The following is a 23,734-nucleotide window of genomic DNA, read 5'->3' on the forward strand; positions in this document are numbered from 1 at the left end:
AGCAATCAGTGTCAGGCAGGTGCTGCCGAGGCTAATAAAATAATGGGAAGCATTAAAAGAGGCATAGATGCTCATGAAACAAAAATAGTTTTGCCTCTACACAAATCACTAGTGCGACCACACTTAGAATACTGTGTACAGTTTTGGTCTCCGGTGTATAAGAAAGACATAGCTGAACTAAAGTGGGCGTAAAGAAGAGCGACCAAGGTTATTAAAGGAATGGGTGGACAGCAGTTCCAAGACAGGTTATTAAATTTGGGGTTATTCAGTTTGGAAAAACGAAGACTTAGTGGTGATCGTCTTACAATGTACAAATATATGAGAGGACAGTACGAAGACCTTTCTAATGATATTTTTACACTTTGGCCTGCTATAGGGACAAGTGTACATCATCTACGTTGAGTAGAGATGTCAAACTCAAACACACAGAGGGCCAAAATGAAAAACTTGGACAAAATCGCAGGCCAATCAGTATACAGTATAATGGGCCCCACATAGTCATCCAAACAGTATAATGAGCCCCACAAATTCCTCCATACAGAATTATAAGATAAGGGTGGTGTTTCTGATGTCGTGGGCCAAGTATAATCACACTGCAGGCCAGATTTGGCCCACGGGCCAGAGTTTGACATGTATGGTCTAGAGTAAAGCAGGCTTAATCATAATCATAGATAACCAAGAAAGAAGTATTGGAGAAGGAGGTTATACGTGAACAAGAGAACCACTAAATGTTAAGTTATGAATTCTTCAATATAACTGTAAGTTATCTCCAAAACAACAACAAACGGGATTTAATCATAAAAATATATACTTTATTGAATTTTTTTTATTATGCACAAAAGTTACTCAAATATAAATATTGGGGGAGGAGTTTTGGGGGGGGGGGGAGACAACTAAAGGAAGAAAAAACCGGGAAAGGCAGAAAAACCCTGCAAAGAGACTTACATCCCCTATGTGGCACTCAGTGGGTAGTGAGTGTTGACATATTCTACCAGCCAGATAGTGTAAAAAGATTAAAGAAAGATCGAGATACCGTGTATGTCTATCTCGTGACTTATTATACAAATATCCAGACATGAGCCCGACCAGGGGGCACTCAATCAGAGGATCACAGAAGAATATTCCATCAGTGGGTCATAAATAAATATTTCATATGACAGCTCTCCATGTGAGAGATATATAGCCCAGTAATAGAAGTTCAAATATACTGTAATGGATTATTGTCTAAATAAGTGCACTCTAAAAATAAATCAGTTAGACTATAGGTTATTAATGCAGGAGGGGCGCGGATACGCCGCACTGTCAGTTCAAAGTTAGTGGTATTAAATCTCCATTACCTTGAGTCAAGCTGGAAAAGTATATGGCGGCGTGGAAGGAAATGCTGGGGATGTGTAGCAGCCTCTGCATAACATTACAGGCCCGATTCATAATTTCTCTTTTTGTTAAGTCACTTTTCATTTTTGTCTTGTGATATTGGTTGATGTTGCTCACTTCTTCAAAATAGCACATTTGGGTCATGAATTTTGCACAAAATAAAAAACACTCTTTATTTTTGTCTTCTATCTTTATCACGCTATTTTAAGAGCAAAAAGTCACATGTTCTACTAAAAATAACACAACTTCTGAGCAAAAATTACAAGTATACATAAAATCATTAAAAAAAAAGCAAAAGTCACAATGTGGCCACAAACATTTGGAAAGTAAAACTCTCGCCAACAATGGTAAACATTAAAAAAATATAAGCAAACACATTTAAAATGGACTTAAAATGGAGAATGTTAAAATTTGCTACATATGAAAAATATGCTATAAATAATAAAAACTAGACAAAAAAAGGTGCAAATGGGTTACCACAGGGGTCAATATTGGGCCCTCTTCTTTTTAACATGTTTCTTAATGACATTTGTAGGGGGCATACAGAGTAGAATTAGAATATTTGCAGATGATACTAAACTTTGCAGGGTAATCAATACAGAGGAGGATAATTTAATATTACAGAAGGATTTATGTAAGCTGGAGGCTTGGGCTGAAAAATGGCAATTGAAATTTAATGTAGATAAATGTAAGGGTATGCACATGGGCAGAGGAAATAAAATTTATCATTATGAACTAAATTGTAAAACACTGGGTAAAACTGTCACTGAAAAAGACCTGGGTGTATTGGTGAAAGGCAAACTCTACTTTAGCAATCAGTGTCAGGCAGCTGCTGCCGAGGCTAATAAAATAATGGGAAGCATTAAAAGAGTCATAGATGCTCATGAAACAAAAATAGTTTTGCCTCTACACAAATCACTAGTATGGTCACACTTAGAATACTGTGTACAGTTCTGGTCTCCGGTGTATAAGAAAGACATACCTGAACTAGAGAGGGTGCAGAGAAGAGCGACCAAGGTTATTAAAGGAATGGGTGGACAGCAGTTCCAAGACAGGTTATTAAACTTGGGGTTATTCAGGTTGGAAAAATGAAGACTAAGGGGCGATCTTCTTACAATGTACAAATATATGAGGGGACAGTACTGTTAGGCATCAGGCATTTGCTGGATCTGAAATTAGTTCAGAATCATCAGTGGATTCTGTGGTCTCCCATTCTGGTCCAGCCAGGGCAGATGCTGCTCAGCATCCCTGTCGGTCCCAACGCCTAGCTGGTGCATGAGATATACAAGTTGTCTCTCAGGTCTTTGTTCCTAGTAGTGTCAAGCATAGGTTGCAGAGGGGAACAGGCCTACTACAGCCCAAGTCCGGGATGCACTGCACTGAGCATGCCCGTGACATGGCGGACCGTGATTGGTGGTTTGGTGTCAGCTGATCCGGTGACCTGGCACCGCCTGATTGGCCACGGGTGATGTCATCAGTAGTGCGACCAATAATGCGATGGTGGGCAGGGCTTAGTCTTTAAGTAGCCCGCCCACAAACATGGCAGTGCGCTCTGATCATTGAGCTAAGGTTGTATTCATGTGTGGACGCTTGTATGTTTGAGCTCCACGAGCTCTCTTGCTGCTCTAGCTTCAGACAGGCAGGTTTAGATGGGGATAGGCAGTGTTAGCTGGGGGAGTCAGGTAGTTCCGTTTGACAGTCTGGCTCCGACAAGGGGGTCGCTATACACCCCGAGCGGACTGCGGACTCCGTATTCCTGGCACCGCCTGTTAGCCACGTGGAGAGTTACTCCGCAGTCCGGTAGCACACCGGCTGGGAGCACGTACACGCCGGCGTGAGTCACACACACGTCCTAGCGCCTACTGCGTAGCCTCTGTGCAGTTAACAGGGCTACGGCTACATTATTTGTCGCACATCTCTCATGCAGTTAACAGAGATAGTGCGAATCCCTTTTCTCGTCCCGGTGTGCAGTAACACTGGAGGGATTTATATATTAGTTGGTTGTTTTACCTTCTTACCTGGAAGGTGTTCGGCCGCAGTCTTCCAGGCTGCATCGCGGACCCCGGGTTCGGTTGCTTTCCATTATTAATAAAGTTGTTTGCAACCGTCCCCATAACAAGTACAAAGACCTTTCTACTGATCCTTTTACACTTTGGCCTGCTATAGGGACAAGTGTGCATCATCTATGTCTAGAGTAGGGATGTCAAACTCAAACACACAGAGGGCCAAAATGAAAAACTTGGACAAAATCGCAAAATAGTCCTCCATACAGTATAATGAGCCCCACAAATTCCTCCATACAGTATAGTGGGCCCCACATAGTCCTCCATACAGAATCATGACCCCACATAGGGGTGGTGTTTCTGGTGTCGCGGGCCAAATATAATCACACTACGGGCCAGATTTGTCCCAGGGGCCAGAGTTTGACATGTGTGGTCTAGAGTAAAGCAGGCTTAATCATAATCGTAGATGCAGATTCTTTACTGTAAGAGCAGTGAGACTATGGAACTCTTTACCACATGTTGTAACGGTTGATTCACTACTACTATTCAAGAAGGGTCTGGATGCCTTTCTTGATAAATATAGTATTACAGGTTATGGAAACAGGATTTTGTGATGGGACATTGATCCAGGAGCTAATCTCATTGCCGTATGGAGTCGGGAAGGAATTTTTCCCTTAATATAGAGCTATTGATGTCTGCCCCATGGGCGTTTTTGCCTTCCTCTGCATCAACATGTTAGGTTATAGCTTGAACTCAATGGATTAAGTCTACCTTCACCCTTAAAACTATAAAACTATGAAATGTAACAAGGAATGAGGCCAAATATGTGTCCTCTGTTATATACTCAGTTCTGCCTCGGATTTCACCTAAATCTAATGTTTGATCGGGGCCATGTTTATTTTCTCCAAACTTCAACCAAACTTTAGGCTTGGATGGGTTATGTCATGCAAACAACTTTGTCCATCACCTCACACTTGGTGATGACTAAGTTGACCTCTACAAGGAGACACAAAATAATACACACGCAGTTGTCAATGTTTCGCCTAGTCAACTTTATCTAGAAAGGACCTGGTGTGAATCACTTAGTAACCCTTGCTGTAAAGGGAGCCTATACTTGTCTGATAATTATAAGTATGTCAATGTAGAAGGCATTAGTAAAAAAAAAAGAGTTGGCAAGATCTGTTAGTCCGAGTTCACACAAGTTTATTTCATGGTCCGTAATACGGAACCGAAATGCCTGTACTGACCGCGGGTCTCCCATTCCGAACTTCCAGCCTCCTATTTGTCTATACACTCATGTAAACCTGACCTTTGCAGAAGTCATTGTACACAGGCGTATTTATGAAATAAGATGCCAATATCTCAGCAAATGTTCTATCCTACCTTTCTTTGGATGGAGAGAGAGCATTTTCAAAGTATAACATTCCCTGAGAATTAACGCTGATCAGTTCCTTGTCATCCTGGAGAAGCAGCAGAGAGAATGGCTTGGCAGTAAGATGGATTTTACATGAGCTATTCGGGTGTTCAAGAACTAAAATGTTGGTTTCCAGGTTGGATATTTTCAACCTAAAAAAATAATGCAGCCATTACCAAGGTGTTTTTTGCTTTTCAGGAAAGCTGTGTACTATTAGCTCCAATTGTCTAGCTGAGGTCCAAGTGGACAATGCATTATTTAAAACTTTATGAAAACTTTATAAGGGCCAATAAAAACTGAAGAGAAGTATAGTTGTCCAAAGCAACCAAATTCAGATTTTGTTACCACTGAACCACCATCTTTTTGATAGTATTGCCTGCGTTTTTGCTTCAAAAAACAACGTTTCTTTATTGTTGAATGGTGTTAAAAACCATCCCGAAAAAAAAACAGTACAAAAGATGCCACCAAAAATGCTAGAAAACAAGCAAAATACCCACTGTAGGTCTAAAATGTTGAACAAGCATTTAGAAGATGACAAAAACTGCTAAAGAATGATAGTTCAGGTTTACAAAACACCAGAAAAATTGGAGTTTCTGGAAGCATCTTCAACTTGAAAAAGTTGAAAAAAAAATGTTGTGTGCACTTAGCTCCTTCAACCCAAAATGTATCACTCATAACACCCTCTTCCTAAAGACCTGGATGCTCCCAATTTCTCTCAGCATTCTTGTTTCCCGTTAAAGGGGATGTCTCAGGATGAATCTTTGGGAACGTACTACCTCTGTCCTCTGATGCAGGACTTTTACCTCTTTCTTTCCTACAATGGTAAAAGAACATCATAGTCCTGGCCGTTATAAAACTACATTTAGGGATCATCCTGGGTACACCTTGTTACGGTGGGATGGCTTTTATATTTTTTTATCAAAAAAATGTTAGCTAAGTACTGTATGTTATTTTCTTATTGCAGAGCTTCTATGTATTGTCTTTATTCAAGGTCAGAGGTGCACAACGTTTTTAGGTCCAAGTGCCAAATTTTGTGATTTTATCACTCCAAAGAGCTGCATAAAATGTACAGCAGTAGTCTGATACAAGGTATATATCAACTTTATTAAATGTATCATAATTTATAAAGTTGAGGTTCGATATCTGGAACTTCCACTGCTGTAGACAAATAGGTGTTATGCACACGCCCGGGCTGAGCGGCGTGTGCGTGTGATTGTAGTGATTCCACTGGACCATGAACCGGAGAGTGCCTGGAGGGGCGTGACTAAGTATCTGGCCGATCCGACCAAGATGGCACGACGGCATACGACGCCAGTGCACCAGGGAGAAACCGGGCAGAGGGACCAGGTGCTACTCCAGGTCAAACTCCGGACACGGGGGTTGACCCACACAGGGATTACTGGATCAGGCTGGTTAGGCTGGCGCACAGACTGGAGGGTATAGGCAGGCACGACTGGTATGCAGGCAGGCGGGTAAAGGCAAGCGCAGCTAGAGTGCAGACAGGGAGGCACTAGCAGGTAGGAACACAGGCGGGATAGGACCCAGTACACACTGGGACTCAGGAACAATACAGGTAGAGGGGTACAGGCAAGCACAGCTAGAGTGCAGACAGGGAGGCACTAGCAGGTAGGAACACAGGCGGGATAGGACCCAGTACACACTGGGACTCAGGAACAGGCAGGTTAGGCTGGCACAGACTGGTGGATATAAGCAAACACGGCAGGTATGCAGATGGGTGGATACAGGCGAGTATGCAGGCAGGGAGGTACTGGCCGAAAGGACGGGCTGGAGCACAGAAAGGTTAAGACCCAGTACAGACTGGGTCACAGAACCGCAGATGCGGTAGACAACCACAGCAGAGAGGGAACGCCCGAAGCGGTGGGCAAGAACAGAGCAGGACAGGGCTGCAGGAGCAGCGAGCACAAGCAGGGCAGGACAGGACTGCCGGAGCAGCGGGCAGAAGCAGGGCAGGACAGGACTGCCGGAGCAGCGGACAGAAGCAGGGCAGGACAGGACTGCCGGAGCAGCGGGCAGAAGCAGGGCAGGACAGGACTGCCGGAGCAGCGGGCAGAAGCAGGGCAGGACAGGACTGCCGGAGCAGCGGGCAGAAGCAGGGCAGGACAGGACTGCCGGAGCAGCGGGCAGAAGCAGGGCAGGACAGGACTGCCGGAGCAGCGGGCAGAAGCAGGGCAGGACAGGACTGCCGGAGCAGCGAGCAAAGGAGTCAGAGCAGGCTAGGCTGAGTAGGGGGGACAGGGCTCTGTTCACACGGAACAGACAGGAAGGGAAAGGCAGAGCCAGACACCCACAGGGTACTTGCAGTGAAGTAGCGAGTGGACCACAAACTCACAAACGGGAGTACAGAGACAACAAGCAGGAGTTAGGTACGAGTTCAGACTCTGCAGAAAAAGGAAGGGAACGGACATAGAGGCAAAACAGGTAAAGGATAGGAGAGAGTTCAGACTGGAACTGAGTGTACGGAGGAGACCGACACTGCAGCGGGATACAGGAGCGGGTCTGGGAATACGGCCCCCAGAGAGGCAGGACGAACAGGCAAGGAGCGTGTTCAGACAGGACAGACAAGATACAGAAGCGGGTCTAGGAAATCAGCCCCTAGAAGGCGAGAGGAACAGGCTAGGAGCGTGTTCAGACAGGTCAGACAAGATACAGGAACAGGTCTAGGTAAACGGCCCCTAGAAGGCGAGAGGAACAGGCTAGGAGCATGTTCAGACAGGTCAGACAAGATACAGGAACAGGTCTAGGTAATCGGCCCCTAGAAGGCAGGAGGAACAGGCTAGGAGCGTGTTCAGACAGGCCTGGAAATACAGCCTCCAGGATAGGCAGACAAGAGAACACAGAACGGGACCTGGCACCTTCAGAGTGCAAGCACACACTGAATGAAACACTATGCTCAGGCAGGGATAGATGGGCGCAGCTGAGCTATATACCAGGTGACAGACAGCAATAGGCTGAGGACGCACAAGAGGTGTGACCCACAGCAGGTACAAAAAGCAGGAAGTGATCGGGCGCCGCCCTTAAGCAGCAGAAACAGACACAAACAGACAGCATGGAGGGAAGCCAGAGAGACATTCTGGACAGGAGATCAAGTGCGCACTCTTGCACAGTGGGAGATGGACCACTATGCAAGGACGCCGCCAGGTATGTTACAGTACCCCCCCCCTTACGCCCCCTCTTCTTCAGGCCTGCCAGAATCTTCCGCAGGGAATTCGAGGGCCAATTCTTCACTTCGAAGAGATCACTTCCACTGTCCACCGGAAAAACTGGTCTCCTCTGGGTAGCTAGGATGCTACCTCCCATCCAGTCACCCTTAGCAACAGACGAAACGGGTGGAGTACCAGGAACAGCACACAAGGAAGTCTCTCTCCACATATTTTCAGGTGGCACCCCAGAGGGTACAGGAGACAACTGTAAGTCCTTCACCGGGTTGGAGGGGGACAGAGACTTGGGGGTAATCTCTGCTTCGAGGTACATCTTGACAAGCTCACAGGAAGAAATAGACGGGTTATCAGGTACATAATGAGGAAAAGTCACTGTCTCTTTGTTTTCTGGTGGTACCCCGGAGGATTCAGGAAACAACTGGAGGTCCTCCGCCGGGTCAGAAGAGTGCAGAGGCTCAGAGAAAACATCTGCTTCAGAGTACACTAGGTCGGACTCACTGGACGAAGCAGGCGAGGTATCGGGTACCGAGTATAGGAAAGTCTCTGTCCATTCTCCACCAGGTGGCACCCCGAAGGGTTCTGGAGACAACTGGCGGTCCTCCGCCTGGTCAGAGGGGTGTAGAGACTCACGGGTAACCTCTGCTTCAGAGTACACTAGGTCGGACTCACTGGACGAAGCAAGCGAGGTATCAGATCCAGGATATAGGAAAGTCTCTGTCCATTTACCACCAGGTGGCACCCCGAAGGGTTCTGGAGACAACTGGAGGTCCTCCGCCTGGTCAGAGGAGTGTAGAGACTCGGGAGTAACCACTGCTTCAGAGTACACTAGGTTGGACTCACTGGACGAAGCGAGCGAGGTATCAGGTACAGAGTATAGGAGAGTCTCTGTCCTTTCGCTACCAGGTAGCACCCCGAAGGGTTCAGGAGACAACTGGAGGTCCTCCGCCTGGTCGGAGGGGTGTAGAGACTCGGGAGTAACCTCTGCTTCGGAGTACACTAGGTTGGACTCACTGGACGAAGCGAGCGAGGTATCAGGTACAGAGTATAGGAGAGTCTCTGTCCTTTCGCTACCAGGTAGCACCCCGAAGGGTTCAGGAGACAACTGGAGGTCCTCCGCCTGGTCGGAGGGGTGTAGAGACTCGGGGGTAACTACCACTTTGGGGTACCCATTGTCAGGCTCACAGGATGAAGCGGACAAAGTATCGAGTACCGGGTGTAGAGAATTCTCTCTCCATTTGTCATCGAGTGGTATCCCGGAGGATTCAGGAGGCAACAGGGGGTCCTCCGCCAGGTAGTAGAGGTGCACAGACTCTGAGGTAACCACAGCTTTGGAGCATCCTTGGACATGCACACCGGTTAAAGTGGGTGAAGCATCTGATGCCGGGTGCAGGAAGTTCTCCTGTGTGGAGTCTGGATGGGCAGAAGTCTCTTCGGGCAGGAGAACTGGTGCACTACCCACGCACATTACCCGTTGGGGCTTCTCCGGGATACAGGGAGATGAAGCTTCAGTAGGGACTTCAAGGTTGGGGTCAGGAGGTCTCAGGGAGGACAGACCCTGGCGTGACGGCTTGCCTCTACGTCTAGCACGTCTGGACTGCCTCTTGAGGTTGGGAGAAGTATTCCGGAAAGCGTAGTCACCCTGTGAGGATTCTGGGTGGGCAGTAGTCTCATTGGGCTGGAGGACTATTGCGCTACCCACACACATTACCCATTGGGGCTGCTCCGGGATATTGGGAAGTGAAGCTTCAGCAGGAGCCTCCGGGTTAGGATCATCGAAGACCATTAGAAAGGCCACCAGGAAGGCCATTAGGTCCAGGAGGATCGGATCCTGTGTTTCATATAGGGGGTTGATCCATTCCAAGGCATCACCCGCCAGGTAAGACATAATGAATGCCACCTTAACCCGATCGGTGGGAAAACATAGAGGGTAGAACTTGAAGTGTAGCATGCATTGCTCCACAAATGCACGAATTTGTCTAGGATCCCCATAATAACGTAGCGGATCCGCGGGAACGAGAGCAGATAGATCCATCTGGACGGGTGCGTAATTCGCCTGGAACTCAGCTAAAGGAAAAAAAAAATATTTATTTATTTATTTTAATGCATGTATTCGCTGGAAAACTTCTCAGAGAGCGAAGGCCGTGGGGCTCAACGGGAACCATGGCCTGAGCATGCTGTTATGCACACGCCCGGGCTGAGCGGCGTGTGCGTGTGATTGTAGTGATTCCACTGGACCATGAACCGGAGAGTGCCTGGAGGGGCGTGACTAAGTATCTGGCCGATCCGACCAAGATGGCACGACGGCATACGACGCCAGTGCACCAGGGAGAAACCGGGCAGAGGGACCAGGTGCTACTCCAGGTCAAACTCCGGACACGGGGGTTGACCCACACAGGGATTACTGGATCAGGCTGGTTAGGCTGGCGCACAGACTGGAGGGTATAGGCAGGCACGACTGGTATGCAGGCAGGCGGGTAAAGGCAAGCGCAGCTAGAGTGCAGACAGGGAGGCACTAGCAGGTAGGAACACAGGCGGGATAGGACCCAGTACACACTGGGACTCAGGAACAATACAGGTAGAGGGGTACAGGCAAGCACAGCTAGAGTGCAGACAGGGAGGCACTAGCAGGTAGGAACACAGGCGGGATAGGACCCAGTACACACTGGGACTCAGGAACAGGCAGGTTAGGCTGGCACAGACTGGTGGATATAAGCAAACACGGCAGGTATGCAGATGGGTGGATACAGGCGAGTATGCAGGCAGGGAGGTACTGGCCGAAAGGACGGGCTGGAGCACAGAAAGGTTAAGACCCAGTACAGACTGGGTCACAGAACCGCAGATGCGGTAGACAACCACAGCAGAGAGGGAACGCCCGAAGCGGTGGGCAAGAACAGAGCAGGACAGGGCTGCAGGAGCAGCGAGCACAAGCAGGGCAGGACAGGACTGCCGGAGCAGCGGGCAGAAGCAGGGCAGGACAGGACTGCCGGAGCAGCGGACAGAAGCAGGGCAGGACAGGACTGCCGGAGCAGCGGGCAGAAGCAGGGCAGGACAGGACTGCCGGAGCAGCGGGCAGAAGCAGGGCAGGACAGGACTGCCGGAGCAGCGGGCAGAAGCAGGGCAGGACAGGACTGCCGGAGCAGCGGGCAGAAGCAGGGCAGGACAGGACTGCCGGAGCAGCGGGCAGAAGCAGGGCAGGACAGGACTGCCGGAGCAGCGAGCAAAGGAGTCAGAGCAGGCTAGGCTGAGTAGGGGGGACAGGGCTCTGTTCACACGGAACAGACAGGAAGGGAAAGGCAGAGCCAGACACCCACAGGGTACTTGCAGTGAAGTAGCGAGTGGACCACAAACTCACAAACGGGAGTACAGAGACAACAAGCAGGAGTTAGGTACGAGTTCAGACTCTGCAGAAAAAGGAAGGGAACGGACATAGAGGCAAAACAGGTAAAGGATAGGAGAGAGTTCAGACTGGAACTGAGTGTACGGAGGAGACCGACACTGCAGCGGGATACAGGAGCGGGTCTGGGAATACGGCCCCCAGAGAGGCAGGACGAACAGGCAAGGAGCGTGTTCAGACAGGACAGACAAGATACAGAAGCGGGTCTAGGAAATCAGCCCCTAGAAGGCGAGAGGAACAGGCTAGGAGCGTGTTCAGACAGGTCAGACAAGATACAGGAACAGGTCTAGGTAAACGGCCCCTAGAAGGCAGGAGGAACAGGCTAGGAGCGTGTTCAGACAGGTCAGACAAGATACAGGAACAGGTCTAGGTAATCGGCCCCTAGAAGGCAGGAGGAACAGGCTAGGAGCGTGTTCAGACAGGTCAGACAAGATACAGGAACAGGTCTAGGTAATCGGCCCCTAGAAGGCAGGAGGAACAGGCTAGGAGCGTGTTCAGACAGGCCTGGAAATACAGCCTCCAGGATAGGCAGAAAAGAGAACACAGAACGGGACCTGGCACCTTCAGAGTGCAAGCACAAACTGAAAGAAACACTATGCTCAGGCAGGGATAGATGGGCGCAGCTGAGCTATATACCAGGTGACAGACAGCAATAGGCTGAGGACGCACAAGAGGTGTGACCCACAGCAGGTACAAAAAGCAGGAAGTGATCGGGCGCCGCCCTTAAGCAGCAGAAACAGACACAAACAGACAGCATGGAGGGAAGCCAGAGAGACATTCTGGACAGGAGATCAAGTGCGCGCTCTTGCACAGTGGGAGATGGACCACTATGCAAGGACGCCGCCAGGTATGTTACAATAGGTTCCTGTGCTCCTCCTTTCAGTAGTAGAGAAATAAGGAAACAAGATAACCATACAATAAATGCAACTATGTTCATAGCTTCTGAGAGTTACTGAACACAGAAGAGTCAGAGAAGGCTGGGGGCCACAAAGAATGGCATCGTGGGCCACGTTACTCCTAGAGAACAGGAGGGAAGAGTGTGAATTACCTACAAAAGGGAAAGTGTGCTGAAAAATGAGTGAGTGAGCAAAATAAACCACGAAATACAAAATAATGTATTAAGTACGTACTGGTAGATAAAATGCAGCCTACTTCCAAGAAAGAAACAGAAGATAGGTGCAGAGTACAGAACAGAAACAGCAAAGAGATAAACAGGAAGCTGGAATTACACTGACTGGCTGAACATCCAAAAGAGACCATTACCAGCAGGAAAGTATATAAAGCCGCACCCGAAAGGTGATAGGGCAGACAAATGAAAACACCTGTGTTATGCTAAACAGACTGAGGCCAGAATAACAGAACCTAAACACCTACTGAAAAGTTCTGTCTGCTTTGGCTCAGCGAACAGAGAAGTCAACCAAAAAACATAGGCTCAAGGGTTCAAACCCATAAGCATGACAGTTGTAGGTTGCGCACCCCTCTTCTAGGTGATACATGTAGAAATGAGGGCCCTCCTACATGTTCAGAGATGGTCACACCAGCTGCCTGAACAATCATTATTCTCCTTTTGCTTCCCTAATAATGTTACGGTCCAGCATTAATAAAGAGGTGAGTCTTACTGCTTAACAGTTGGTTCCTTCACCAAAACATCAGGGACCTCAAATCTGGGCTTCAAAGAAGACTCTTCATTGATCTTTATTCTAAAGATGTTGCCTTGGACTGCCATGATTTGTAGCTTTAGTTTTACCTGGAGGGAAATGCAATTATGATAATTACACATATGGCCATAGAATTGTGAATGTATGCAAAATGTCAAAAAACGATGCAAAGAGATTATCCAGCAGTCTTAGAAAAGACGTCATCAACACAATAACCACAGGTGAAATGATAGTGCTAACCTGTGTTTCTTGATGAATCAGGCTTAGAGTAACAATGCCATTCTCTGTATTCAGTGTGTTCAGCTCAGCACAGTATGGCGACCGGTCTGGGTGAAAGAGCTTCTGTCTCCTAAATACAAACACATTTAATATAACATAACATACACATTTGTAAAAATCTGTAACTTTAAAAACTTAAACTGCAAATCTCTTTAAGGTACTACAAGTTTACTATATAAATTAGTTTTATCATGGGTTCAATGTGGATAGGGCATATAAGTGCAGGTGTTAACTCAGTTATGTGTTTCAAAATTTGATATGTTTATTTCAGCCCAAAAAAACGAATCCTATGTAATTGATATATTTTATGCCCTATATAATAATATTTTTAGCCTGATTCCAAACTGAAATCCATAAAACCAATAAAAGCTCTAAAGATTTCATACAGTAACCTGAGAAGTCTGCGAAGCTGTGGGGCCCTGATTTCTGAGGAATCAATTTTATTTAAAATCCTATTTTTCTTTATTGATGACTATGCATTATGTACTTGTAATGTGTTAAATGGAACCTGTCGGAGAATTACAGAAATCACTTCATAAAAAACTGTATATAAGATTACCATAGAATATCCATCAGGGTGGAATGCACATCAGGAACACTCAAGCGGTCAATAATCCACTTCTGAATTGATTGACATCTCCACTGCCACTATAGGTCACGAGCAGCCTCCACCAAGAAGATGTCAATAAAACCAGGAGGGATTGGAACATTGACTACATACTTAAAAGTACTGTTTGTACTGTAAGAAGGCAGGAGGTAAGGTGCTGGATGTGTCACCGAGGCGGCTGGCTTCGGTAGTGTAAATTCAATACAAGTAGCACTAGGTTACTGAGAGGGTTTTTATTTGACTGGATTTTGGGTACGGGATTTAGGAGCAGCCAAAAGAGCCTGGGTGGGAAAGGTTGTTCCCAGTCCGAGTCTTACAAGCATAATAATAGGCAGCTGGGTTCCCTTAGCAGAGTGTGCTGGAGAAAGACCATTAATGGTGGACAGTCTACGCTAGAGACTGAGAAGTGCCTGTAAATACCAAGTTGATGAGACTGTTTTGATTTACTTAGCTTTACCTACAGAAAGGACTTTTTTTGTCATTCATTTGCGCTGAAGAAAGGACCATGAAGAAAAGCTGCTTTCAGTTTGAGCTGTAAAGTTTATGAAGGACAATAAATTATATTCTGTTTTGATATAAACACCTGATGCTTGTGCGTATCTAGGTGGTTACAAGAGAGCAGAAATCCCCACATTACTTAGAAGAATAAAGATTGCAAACTATGAAGGGTTGCATTACCTCATCCAATGTGTCAACTGCTAAGATGTTGCTGTGTTTATTGGCTGTGTGGCATCTAAGCTGTAGAGCTGTCAAACCTAGATCCCATCACTGCAGTTACAGACACGTCAAAGATCTTAACAAGTTCACAAAGTGAAGCATTCTAAAATCAGTATATTAGTTTTGAACACCTAAGTTGGCACACAAAGTAATGCAGTTAGAGAATCATACCCATTTCACATATTCTTATCCTTGCACTTATGAGTGAATTTAGTGATAACTAAATACAATATACATAATAGTTTTCCCAGTCACTGTAGATTTACCTGTAAAACGCAATCTGTTCACATGTCTTAAATTTACTCTTGTTCTCAATAAGGACACTACAAAATAAAAAAATATATTTTCTATTAAAATAATATGCAATATTTTACAGTTTAATACACTTACAAAGTGGTTTCACGTAAAGAAGACCTTTCACCAGTTTCAGTATTTTAAACTGGCCACATCATGGAATAGCATCTGCAGAGCTGAATAAAATGTTTATTATTATTAATTTCTCTTCTCTGCTAGTTTGTAAAGTTAAAATTCTACTTTACGATAAATCCAAGGGCGTGTTACCAGAGATTCTTGTCCTTGGGAGTGTAATTTTTCCCCTGCATGACATTGACCAATCATAAGCTAGAGGCATTGTGAAGAATATTCAAGATAATCCCATGTCAATCACTGTGCACTGTTTGGCGGGCTTTACAGAGTTCTTCAATGCAAAGTGTAATTCGACACTTTTTGCACCAAGCAGAAGGGAGGAGGCTGAGAAGCAGGGAGTGACATATCTCACAGCAGCTGTGAGTGGCACAGGACGACCCTCCCCCAGGCCATGTGCTCTTTTGTGTAAGATACCATAATTCAACATCAAGTTATGGGAATACGATACATCCTAATGACAAACGAACTAGATTTTTGGAAACCTAAAAGAATGGAGAATGTCACCCTAGCTTTCCGAACAGTCCAGCACATGCAGAAAGGGCGATACCCAGCACAGCCTTGTGGGGGCCCCTCAGACCCCAGTGCTTGGTATCCACACGTAGCAGGGGCCCAGCTGGGTCCAATGACACCAGAACTGGCTCCCTAGGACCGTCCAGTAAGGAGGCATAGCCCATTTTAGTTTTTGGAAGTTTTAGCTGAGAGAGACCAGGGGAGGAGATTTGGGTGCAGCTGGGAGGCAGGAGTGGGAGTAATTCAGAGGGGTTAAGAACTCCAGTAGCCCTGGCTCCATTGTCTTTTTTCCTTGGGAGGTCGTGACGTCACGTCGTGGGGGGAAAAGTCCGGCAACAACAAAGAAAGGGCCCCCAAGCCTCCCATGTGGCAGCCCTTCCCCTGAAAACCAGGTTGTCCATCTGATCGGTAACTGATTCGTAATAACTGTTTTATATCTTTTGTACCCCTACCATTGTGCTTGCAACTCTGACCATTGTGTATGTATAACCCTTATGTATATAGTGTTTGTCTAGTGTGCCCTTAAGACGATTAAATATATAATTTAACCTTGGTCTGTTCTTTTATCTCGATCCACGAACCCTCACATCCATTGTTCGGCCCACAATCACGCTACCGGGCCAGTTTCTAGCCCGATATAAGTCCGTTATACCTAATAGAAACTGGTGGCAGCTATCCCAGGCCGACCAGGCTCTGCTTCCCTGGAGCTAATGAAGGAGCCTCTCTGCTCTCAGGGGGTGTCTGTGCAGAACTGCACCAATCTGACCTTACGCGTCCTCGAGGGGGTGCGAAACGTCACATTGGTGCAAAGGGAAGATCCATACCACGTGCTTCGTCTGACGTAATTGTGACGTCGGGCAGGTGGCGGGGTGTGGATCCATCACAAGTGGTGGCAACAGTGGGATTATGCGGGGTCCCTCTGGTGCCATTTCATCACATTGGTGCCAGCGGTGGGATTCTGCGGGGTCCCTCTGGTGCCATTTCTTCACAGGCATCATGCAGGCTTAGAAGTACACGCCCTCAGAGAAGAATCTCTGATAATGCCCCCTTGGACATATATAAATTATGACCTAAACTTTACAAAATAATATCCCAACAACAGAGAGGAGAAATGAAAAATAAAAATGACATTTAATTCAACCCTGTACCAACTATTCCATGATGTCACAAGTTTAACATACTCAAACTAGTGAAAGGTACCCCTTAAAGGGAACCATCCTCAGCTTTTTGCTTATGAAGCTGACGCCATGCTTTAATAAAAGTTGTCCCTTTTGTTTGTTTTTTTTCTGTAGTTAAAGGAGCTGTCTGGGACTTTTACATGGCCCATCCTTAGGATACAGCAATGTTTGATTGGTGTGGGCGTGACACCCAGCACCTCCGCCGATCAGCTGTTCTCAGTGATAGCAGTGGCCAGAACTGTTCAGTAGCTGTGCAGCACAGACCCATCAATTGTATGATGGCCGCAGCTGGGCACAGCATATCCAACCTTTATTGGAATCACTAGGGTGCGGATGTGCAGTACTTAGCTGCAGTCAAGTTAATAGATCTGTGCTGTGCAGCTCCACAACTGAGCCCTTCTAGTCAATGCTGAAACTGGGAACAGCTGATCGGCAGGGGTGCCAGGTATCGCACCCCCACCAATCAGATATTGATGACCCATAGTCCATAAAGCAGCTTTTTAATACCTTTTCATAGAAATACAAGGTACTCAAATCCTATTTTTTTGGTATTATTATTGGTATTAATTTAGGTGATTAACTCTTTACAAGATGAAACATTATAGATAAACAAACCACTATGAAAACATTCTGAACACTTTCTATTCTAATAATGTAGGTTTACATATACTTTATAATATATCCCATTAGACTTACTCCTTTAGAGGATCATCTGATTGGAGAATCTTGGGGGTCTCCAGTTCGGTAGACGCCATATTTCTACAGTCTTAATTTCTAGGTGTTTGGGTTTTTCTTTCTATTATTACAACTGTGACACCTAGTGGGCAAAATCAATATTACAATTGAAATGTATACTGAATTTAAAGGGTTATTCTCAAGTTGTCTCTTGGGCAGTACACAATGCTGCAATCTCCTCACCTCCTGGTTTCCTGCTAGGCGTACTCTCCTCCTTGAGTGACAGTTCTAGCAGAGTTGTTTTATTAGTAAAACTATAAAGCTCTGCTGTAATGCATTGAGCTATCAATGATTGCTCTGAAGTTTACACTATAGACTCTGTATTTACATATATCGATAATAGAGCATGTGAGAAAGTGCACAGATCCAGACAGCTAGAGCAGTGATTAGGAGGTCTGTTCTGAAAGGTGCTGATTGTGGGGTCTGGAGATTTTGCAAGATTTATAACAGCAGCATGTCAGGAGCTGAGAGAATGGGGGAGGTGAGCAGATAACTGCTGTATAGAAATCAATGAACTGGAGAGAGGTGGCTGGTATGTTAGGAGTTAACCCCTTGCCTGGAATATAACTACTGTGCACACTCAGCCAGGTTTTTGTAGCCCAGGTCCATGAAAACCATGTTTACACTGTGTAAGACAAAAACTCTCATTTCAGGGGAATTACAGCAGATAGAAAAATTAAGTCAATTGCAATGTTGCTTATTTTGTTTATGTTGTCTAACTATAGCAATACCCCTTAAAAGGGAAGCTGTTATCAGAAAATGACCTATTATTTAAATCAGGTTTTGGTGTTTCATGTATTTTTTTAAATATTTTGGCATTTTTTTATTCCTATAAAGATCTGTATTTAAAAAAAATTGTAATCTTGCAGTTTTCACACTGGCCACTTGATATATTTAAAGGGAATCTGTCAGCAGGTTTTTGCTGTGTATTCTGAAGACAGTAGGAGATAGAGTCTGAAACACAGAACTCAGGAATGTGTCACTTGTTAAAGTGCGTGCTGTTGTTTACTAACTGTGAAGGATTTATCACTAAGAGATTAACAGTGCAGGACTATACTAGTCCGGCAACGCCCCCTCCTGTGATGAGCACCTGTCACGGGTGTGTCAGATGTGACAGACAGTCGCTCTGCAGTTGGCTGCAGAAGATCTCTTCGTTTAGCATTGCAGACACCTTCTTAAATCTGTATTTCTTTAGGACCCAGCGGCTACCTCACTCCTGCTCTAATTGACACCCTGGCCTGGGTGTTTAAATACTTTCAGTTTGCTACAGGGAGGCACTGGTGATATTCACATGTTCCATTGTGAAGGCTTGGAGCTATTGCAGTCTGCTTACTTCCTCTCTGGTGGTTGGAGGACGTTTGGTGTAATCTCTCTGAAGTCGGCTCAAGCTAAGTTGCTTCCCCCTGTGTTTGTCTCCCTTGCTGTCCTTAGTTGTTAGTGGGGACTGACCAGTGCGCATCCTCCCATTCTCTATCCAGGGCCTCGCTCTAGGGAGATACAGGGCTTAGGTTTCTTGTTCGGCGACTGGTGAGGAACCAATATAGGGATGGTAGGGGAGACAGGGTGATATCAGATCAGCCTAGGAGGTCTCCACTCCCCCTTTCCCTAGTGTCTGGACTCCCTTCCCCTCATCCCGTCGTGTTTGTCTTTCCTACATTGTGCGTGACAGCACCTCACTGTCTATAGACTTTGTACACAGAGAGCCTGGTGTGGGTGAGGTTAGCTGTGGTGTGGGCGGGGCTAGCTTCCTCAGCTCTGCTTCATTCTAAATCTAAAAGCTCTGATTGTGTCAGAACAGCTGCACCCAGTAATCTAAGTGATACATCGTTGGATTCAGCTTCTCTTTCACTACATCAGGCTGCTCTCAGATGTGGTAGCAAAAACCTGCTGATAGATTCCCTTTAAGACTCACACTTTCCCTTCTTTCGGGATGAGTTTTCAGCAGGCTCCATATTAACATAGGCAGGATTACAATGACAGGTAAACACCTTGATACACAGCTGATAATACAGGGTCCACCAATCACAATAGGTGACCCTGATCCCCCTCCCTTCACCATGACCTTTCCACATGCTCATTAGACATTGCAATACAAAAGATAAGGTGATGGTCTAACAATTGTGGCAAATTGTCATTTGATTATTTATAAAGTTTTTTATTGACAGTGGGTCAATGCCTCTACTATTTTTAGGCCTTTTTGGGGAATCCCAAAATAAGTGTGCTCCATGTGATGGTTTGGAAGGGGAGATTGAAGATACTGCCAGCTGCATTGCTTTTTTTGGAAGAAGCAGTCAAGAAGAGTGCTTCTTCAGATGTGATGGTGGACAAAGATGAAATCTATGCTGATGAACAATGACATTTGAGAGGAGATGGGTGGTTGTTTGGCCAAAAGTAAAAGTTATTTGGTCATGCATGAGACAGAGGATGAATGGAGGTCTGCGGTCTCAATGCCGAAGGTGGAGAGGCTCAGGAAAAAGTTTACTAAGGCTATTGGTCAGCAGTATATAGTGGGATTAAAGCACCACTCCAGCAATTTTTCTTTGATCCCTTTGCTAGGGATCATGTATGTGTACTGCATGTAGTCACATACTCACCAGTAGCAGCCGTTGTCACCCGTTTTCAGCCCTGCTCCAGCACTACATGACTGCAGTTGTGACCTGCCAAATCACACAGCTATACAAAAAAATTCAAATAGTGTCAATTTAGATCACCGCTCCTGTGTAGAGATAAGTATCTCAGGAGACTTCCAGGGCAGACGGTCTGTGGTCTGGGTCTGTGCTCTAAATGGATGTTCTCCAGCACCAAATGAAAGTGTTAGGAATCATGGTTCTGTGCTCCCACCTGGGAATAGAGCAAGTACGGTGCTATGTTACTCAGGTCACAGGCACCGCCATTGTCCTGACACTGGAGGTGGCTGGTGCCCAGTTGAGGACCAGGTGATTACCTCTGCAAGAACCCCAGGAAGAGAAGCCAGAAGATAAAATGAGAAAACCCCTGAAAAGATAGCAAACCCTAATGCTAGCACCACTCATCACCAAGCACATAGGGAACTGCAATAAACAGCAAAGGACTGAGCAGGGAGCAGGATTATATAGCCCGCATAATGATCAGGTGTTGATTACCTCCCAATCATCCCCAGACAGCCACTCCCTGCTAGTTTCAACAGCAGACTGGACAAAATCCCACCATTTCTTAGTGCCAGACAAAACAGCGTCCTGTGTTGCCTGGCAACCCGGGAAGACAGCTTCCCATCTTCCCTGGGCAGAGAAATCAGTGAGAGACATGGCGTCCCGCGTCCTCACACATCCCACAACACCAGAACGCAATGCTCCACAAGATTGGAACAGTTTCCCTGCACGCGTGGTAACTCCGACTCCAAGGTCAGAACAATGGCAGTGCTTGCGACCGGAGTAGCGTAGCACCGGACCTGCTCCATTCCCAGGTGGGAGCACAGAACCACGATTCATAACAGAAAATAGTTAAAACTTAGCCTTAAATCATATAGGATAAAAAAATTTGGCTGAATGTGAACATATTAAAATAACTCATAATGCTTACGCGTTTCGGGTATAAAAATGTCTACCCGTAAAGCTTAAGCATTATGTTTTTTTTAATATGTGCTCATTCAGCCACATTTTTTTTATCCTACAGGTGCATCTCATTAAATTAGAATATCATCAAAAAGTTCATTTATTTCAGTTCTTCAATACAAAAAGTGAAACTCATATATTATATATATAGAGTCATTACAAACAGAGTGATCTATTTCCAGTGTTTATTTCTGTTAATGTTGATGATTATGGCTTACAGCCAATGAAAACACTAAAGTCATTATCTCAGTAAATTAGAATACTTTATAACAACAGCTTGAAAAATGTTTTTAAAATCCGAAATGTTGTCCTACTGAAATGTGTGTTCAGTAAATGCCCTCAATACTTGGTCGGGGCTCCTCCTGCATCAATTACTGCATCAATGCGGCAATGTGGTATGGAGGCGATCAGCCTGTGGCCCTGCTGAGGGGTTATGGAAGCCCAGGTTGCTTTGATAGCAGCCTTCAGCTCGTCTGCATTGTTGGGTCTGGTGTCTCTCATCTTCCTCTTGACAATACCCCATAGATTCTCTATAATAGATTCTCTATGGGGTTAAGGTCAGGTGAATTTGCTGCCAATCAAGCACAGTGGTACTGTTGTTTTTAAACCAGGTATTGGTACTTTTGGCAGTGTGGACAGGTGCCAAGTCCTGCTGGAGAATGACATTTCCATCTCCATAAAGCTTGTCGGCAGAGGGAGGCATGAAGTGCTCTAAAATTTCCTGGTAAACGGCTGCGCTGACTTTGGTCTTGATAAAACACAGTGGACCTACACCAGCAGATGACATGGCTCCCCAAACCATCACTGATTGTGGAAACTTCACACTAGACCTCAAGCAGCTTGGATTGTGGCCTCTCCACTCTTCCTCCAGACTCTGGGACCTTGATTTCCAAATGAAAATTGGAACTCTGGGACCTTGCGGAGTGTGTCAATGACTGCCTTCTGGACATCTGTCAAGTCAGCAGTCTTCCCCATGATTGTGGAGCCTACTGAAATAGACTAAGGGACCTTTTTAAAGGCCTTTGCAAGTGTTTTTTGTTAATTATTTTAATTTACTGAGATTATGACTTTTGTGTTTTCATTGGCTTTAAGCCATAATCATCAACATTAACAGAAATAAACACTTGAAATAGATCACTGTTTGTAATGACTCTATATAATATAGGAGTTTTACTTTTTGTATTGAAGAGCTGAAATAAATTAACTTTTTGATGATATTCTAATTTAGGGAGATGCACCTGTATATGACTAAAGGCTAGATTTCAACTACTTTCCTTTGATGCTGGAGAACACCCCCTTTTGGACCATTTAAATCACACAATGGTTGCTGTGTGAAGCGGAGGTTGCTTTTATAAATCTTCTGCATGCAGGTCTATGCAGATGCTCAGTAGCCTTGTTCTGAGTCCCATAGACTCATATTGAGAAAAGTGACTTCCAGATCCTATGTGATCCGGCGGCTTACAAAAGTCATTACATGGGGATGATTGACCGGAGCACGGCTGAAAACAGATGAAGACACCGACTGATGAGTAAGTAACTACATTCAGTGCACTCACAAAGGGATTGAAGAAGAAAAGGCTGGCGGGGATTTAAAGATTAGAAAAATGGACTAGTGGGGGCTCTGTGTGCTGCAATACAGGGTCGTAAACACGTCTTTGTATATGACCCCTAACAAAAGCAAATTAGAAGTACGTCACGTGCAGGTTCTCTAACGTCACAAAAATACAAGTGACACATTCGTAAAACAAAGTGACACCCACCATGCAACTGACCGGTAATATACACTAGTACGTAATATCACTCAGTAACTATAATTAATGATAGATTGGTCTATACAGTGACTTACAGCACAGCTTTGCCGTCACCACGTGCCTTTTACTGCACAGTGGTTGTAACTTGCTATGAAGTAACCAGGGAATGGTGGATATTCTTTGTAAGCTGTCCCTGGATGGCAGAACTCCACAGTGTCTGGTGGGAAATTATACTGAAAAATTGTTAAAATTCCCTGTGGGTGTTGGGGCAGTTTATACAATCATGCCCAGCTTTCCAGCAAACCGTAAATATTTTTCCTACTGATTTACCTCTGGCCTGCCCAGTGTACAGTCTGCTTCCTGAGTGGGCGGACAGTGTCACTGTGACGTCTGCCTTCATAACAGTCAGCGAGCTCCGCATATTTAAAGGGAACCTGTCACCAGGTTTTCCCTGTGTAAACTAAATTTACAACCCTAAGGGTATGTGCACACTCTAAGTATTTGCTGTAGACACATCTGCATAAAAAATATGTTGTTTTTCATGCATTTTTTTTATGCATGTCTTTTCCCATTCATTAGAATAGGTGAAAATCGCTGAAAGATCTGACATGCTGCAGATATGAAACAGCTTCAAATCTGCAAGAAAAAAATAATTTCACTCATTCGCTTTGATGGTACAATAAAAAGCTGCATTTTGGGGGCAAAAACATGAAGTGTGAACGTACTCCTAGGTTGAACTTGTCACCTGATTCAACCATGCGCTGCCTGAATCAGAGGCTTGGTGCACGATTACAGCCCGGTATATTTCTCTCTGAAACACTCCGGCATATCAGAAAAGATATGTTTTAAAGATTGGGCCAGGGACCATAGCCGGAGACGAGGCTAGTCCAGCGGCGCCCCCTAGAGGGCTTCTCCCAAT

The 23,734-nt window shown here is 45.5% G+C and overlaps 1 protein-coding gene across 3 annotated transcripts in view; it reads right to left on the reverse strand.

The window, feature by feature from the left end:
* Positions 1 to 23,202, reverse strand: part of GANC (glucosidase alpha, neutral C) — a 90,603-nt gene extending 67,401 nt beyond the window's left edge. For 2 of the 3 annotated variants that reach the window (XM_073639090.1, XM_073639092.1), the window contains exons 1-6: positions 23,146 to 23,202; positions 17,436 to 17,556; positions 14,892 to 14,948; positions 13,263 to 13,371; positions 12,984 to 13,111; positions 4,761 to 4,943 (exon numbers count right to left, since the gene is read on the reverse strand). In XM_073639090.1, coding sequence (XP_073495191.1) covers positions 4,761 to 4,943; positions 12,984 to 13,111; positions 13,263 to 13,371; positions 14,892 to 14,948; positions 17,436 to 17,494 — 536 coding nt within the window. In that variant the 5' untranslated portion in view covers positions 17,495 to 17,556; positions 23,146 to 23,202. Of the gene's footprint in view, positions 1 to 4,760; positions 4,944 to 12,983; positions 13,112 to 13,262; positions 13,372 to 14,891; positions 14,949 to 17,435; positions 17,557 to 22,910; positions 23,033 to 23,145 lie in introns of all 3 variants that reach the window. The other variant, XM_073639091.1, reaches the window with a different exon arrangement.
* Between the last annotated feature and the right edge of the window lie 532 nt (positions 23,203 to 23,734).

Source organism: Phyllobates terribilis, unplaced genomic scaffold, assembly GCF_046119375.1.
Source record: "Phyllobates terribilis strain yellow unplaced genomic scaffold, ASM4611937v1 Scaffold_7__3_contigs__length_470593459, whole genome shotgun sequence".
NCBI classification, from domain to species: Eukaryota; Metazoa; Chordata; class Amphibia; order Anura; family Dendrobatidae; genus Phyllobates; species Phyllobates terribilis.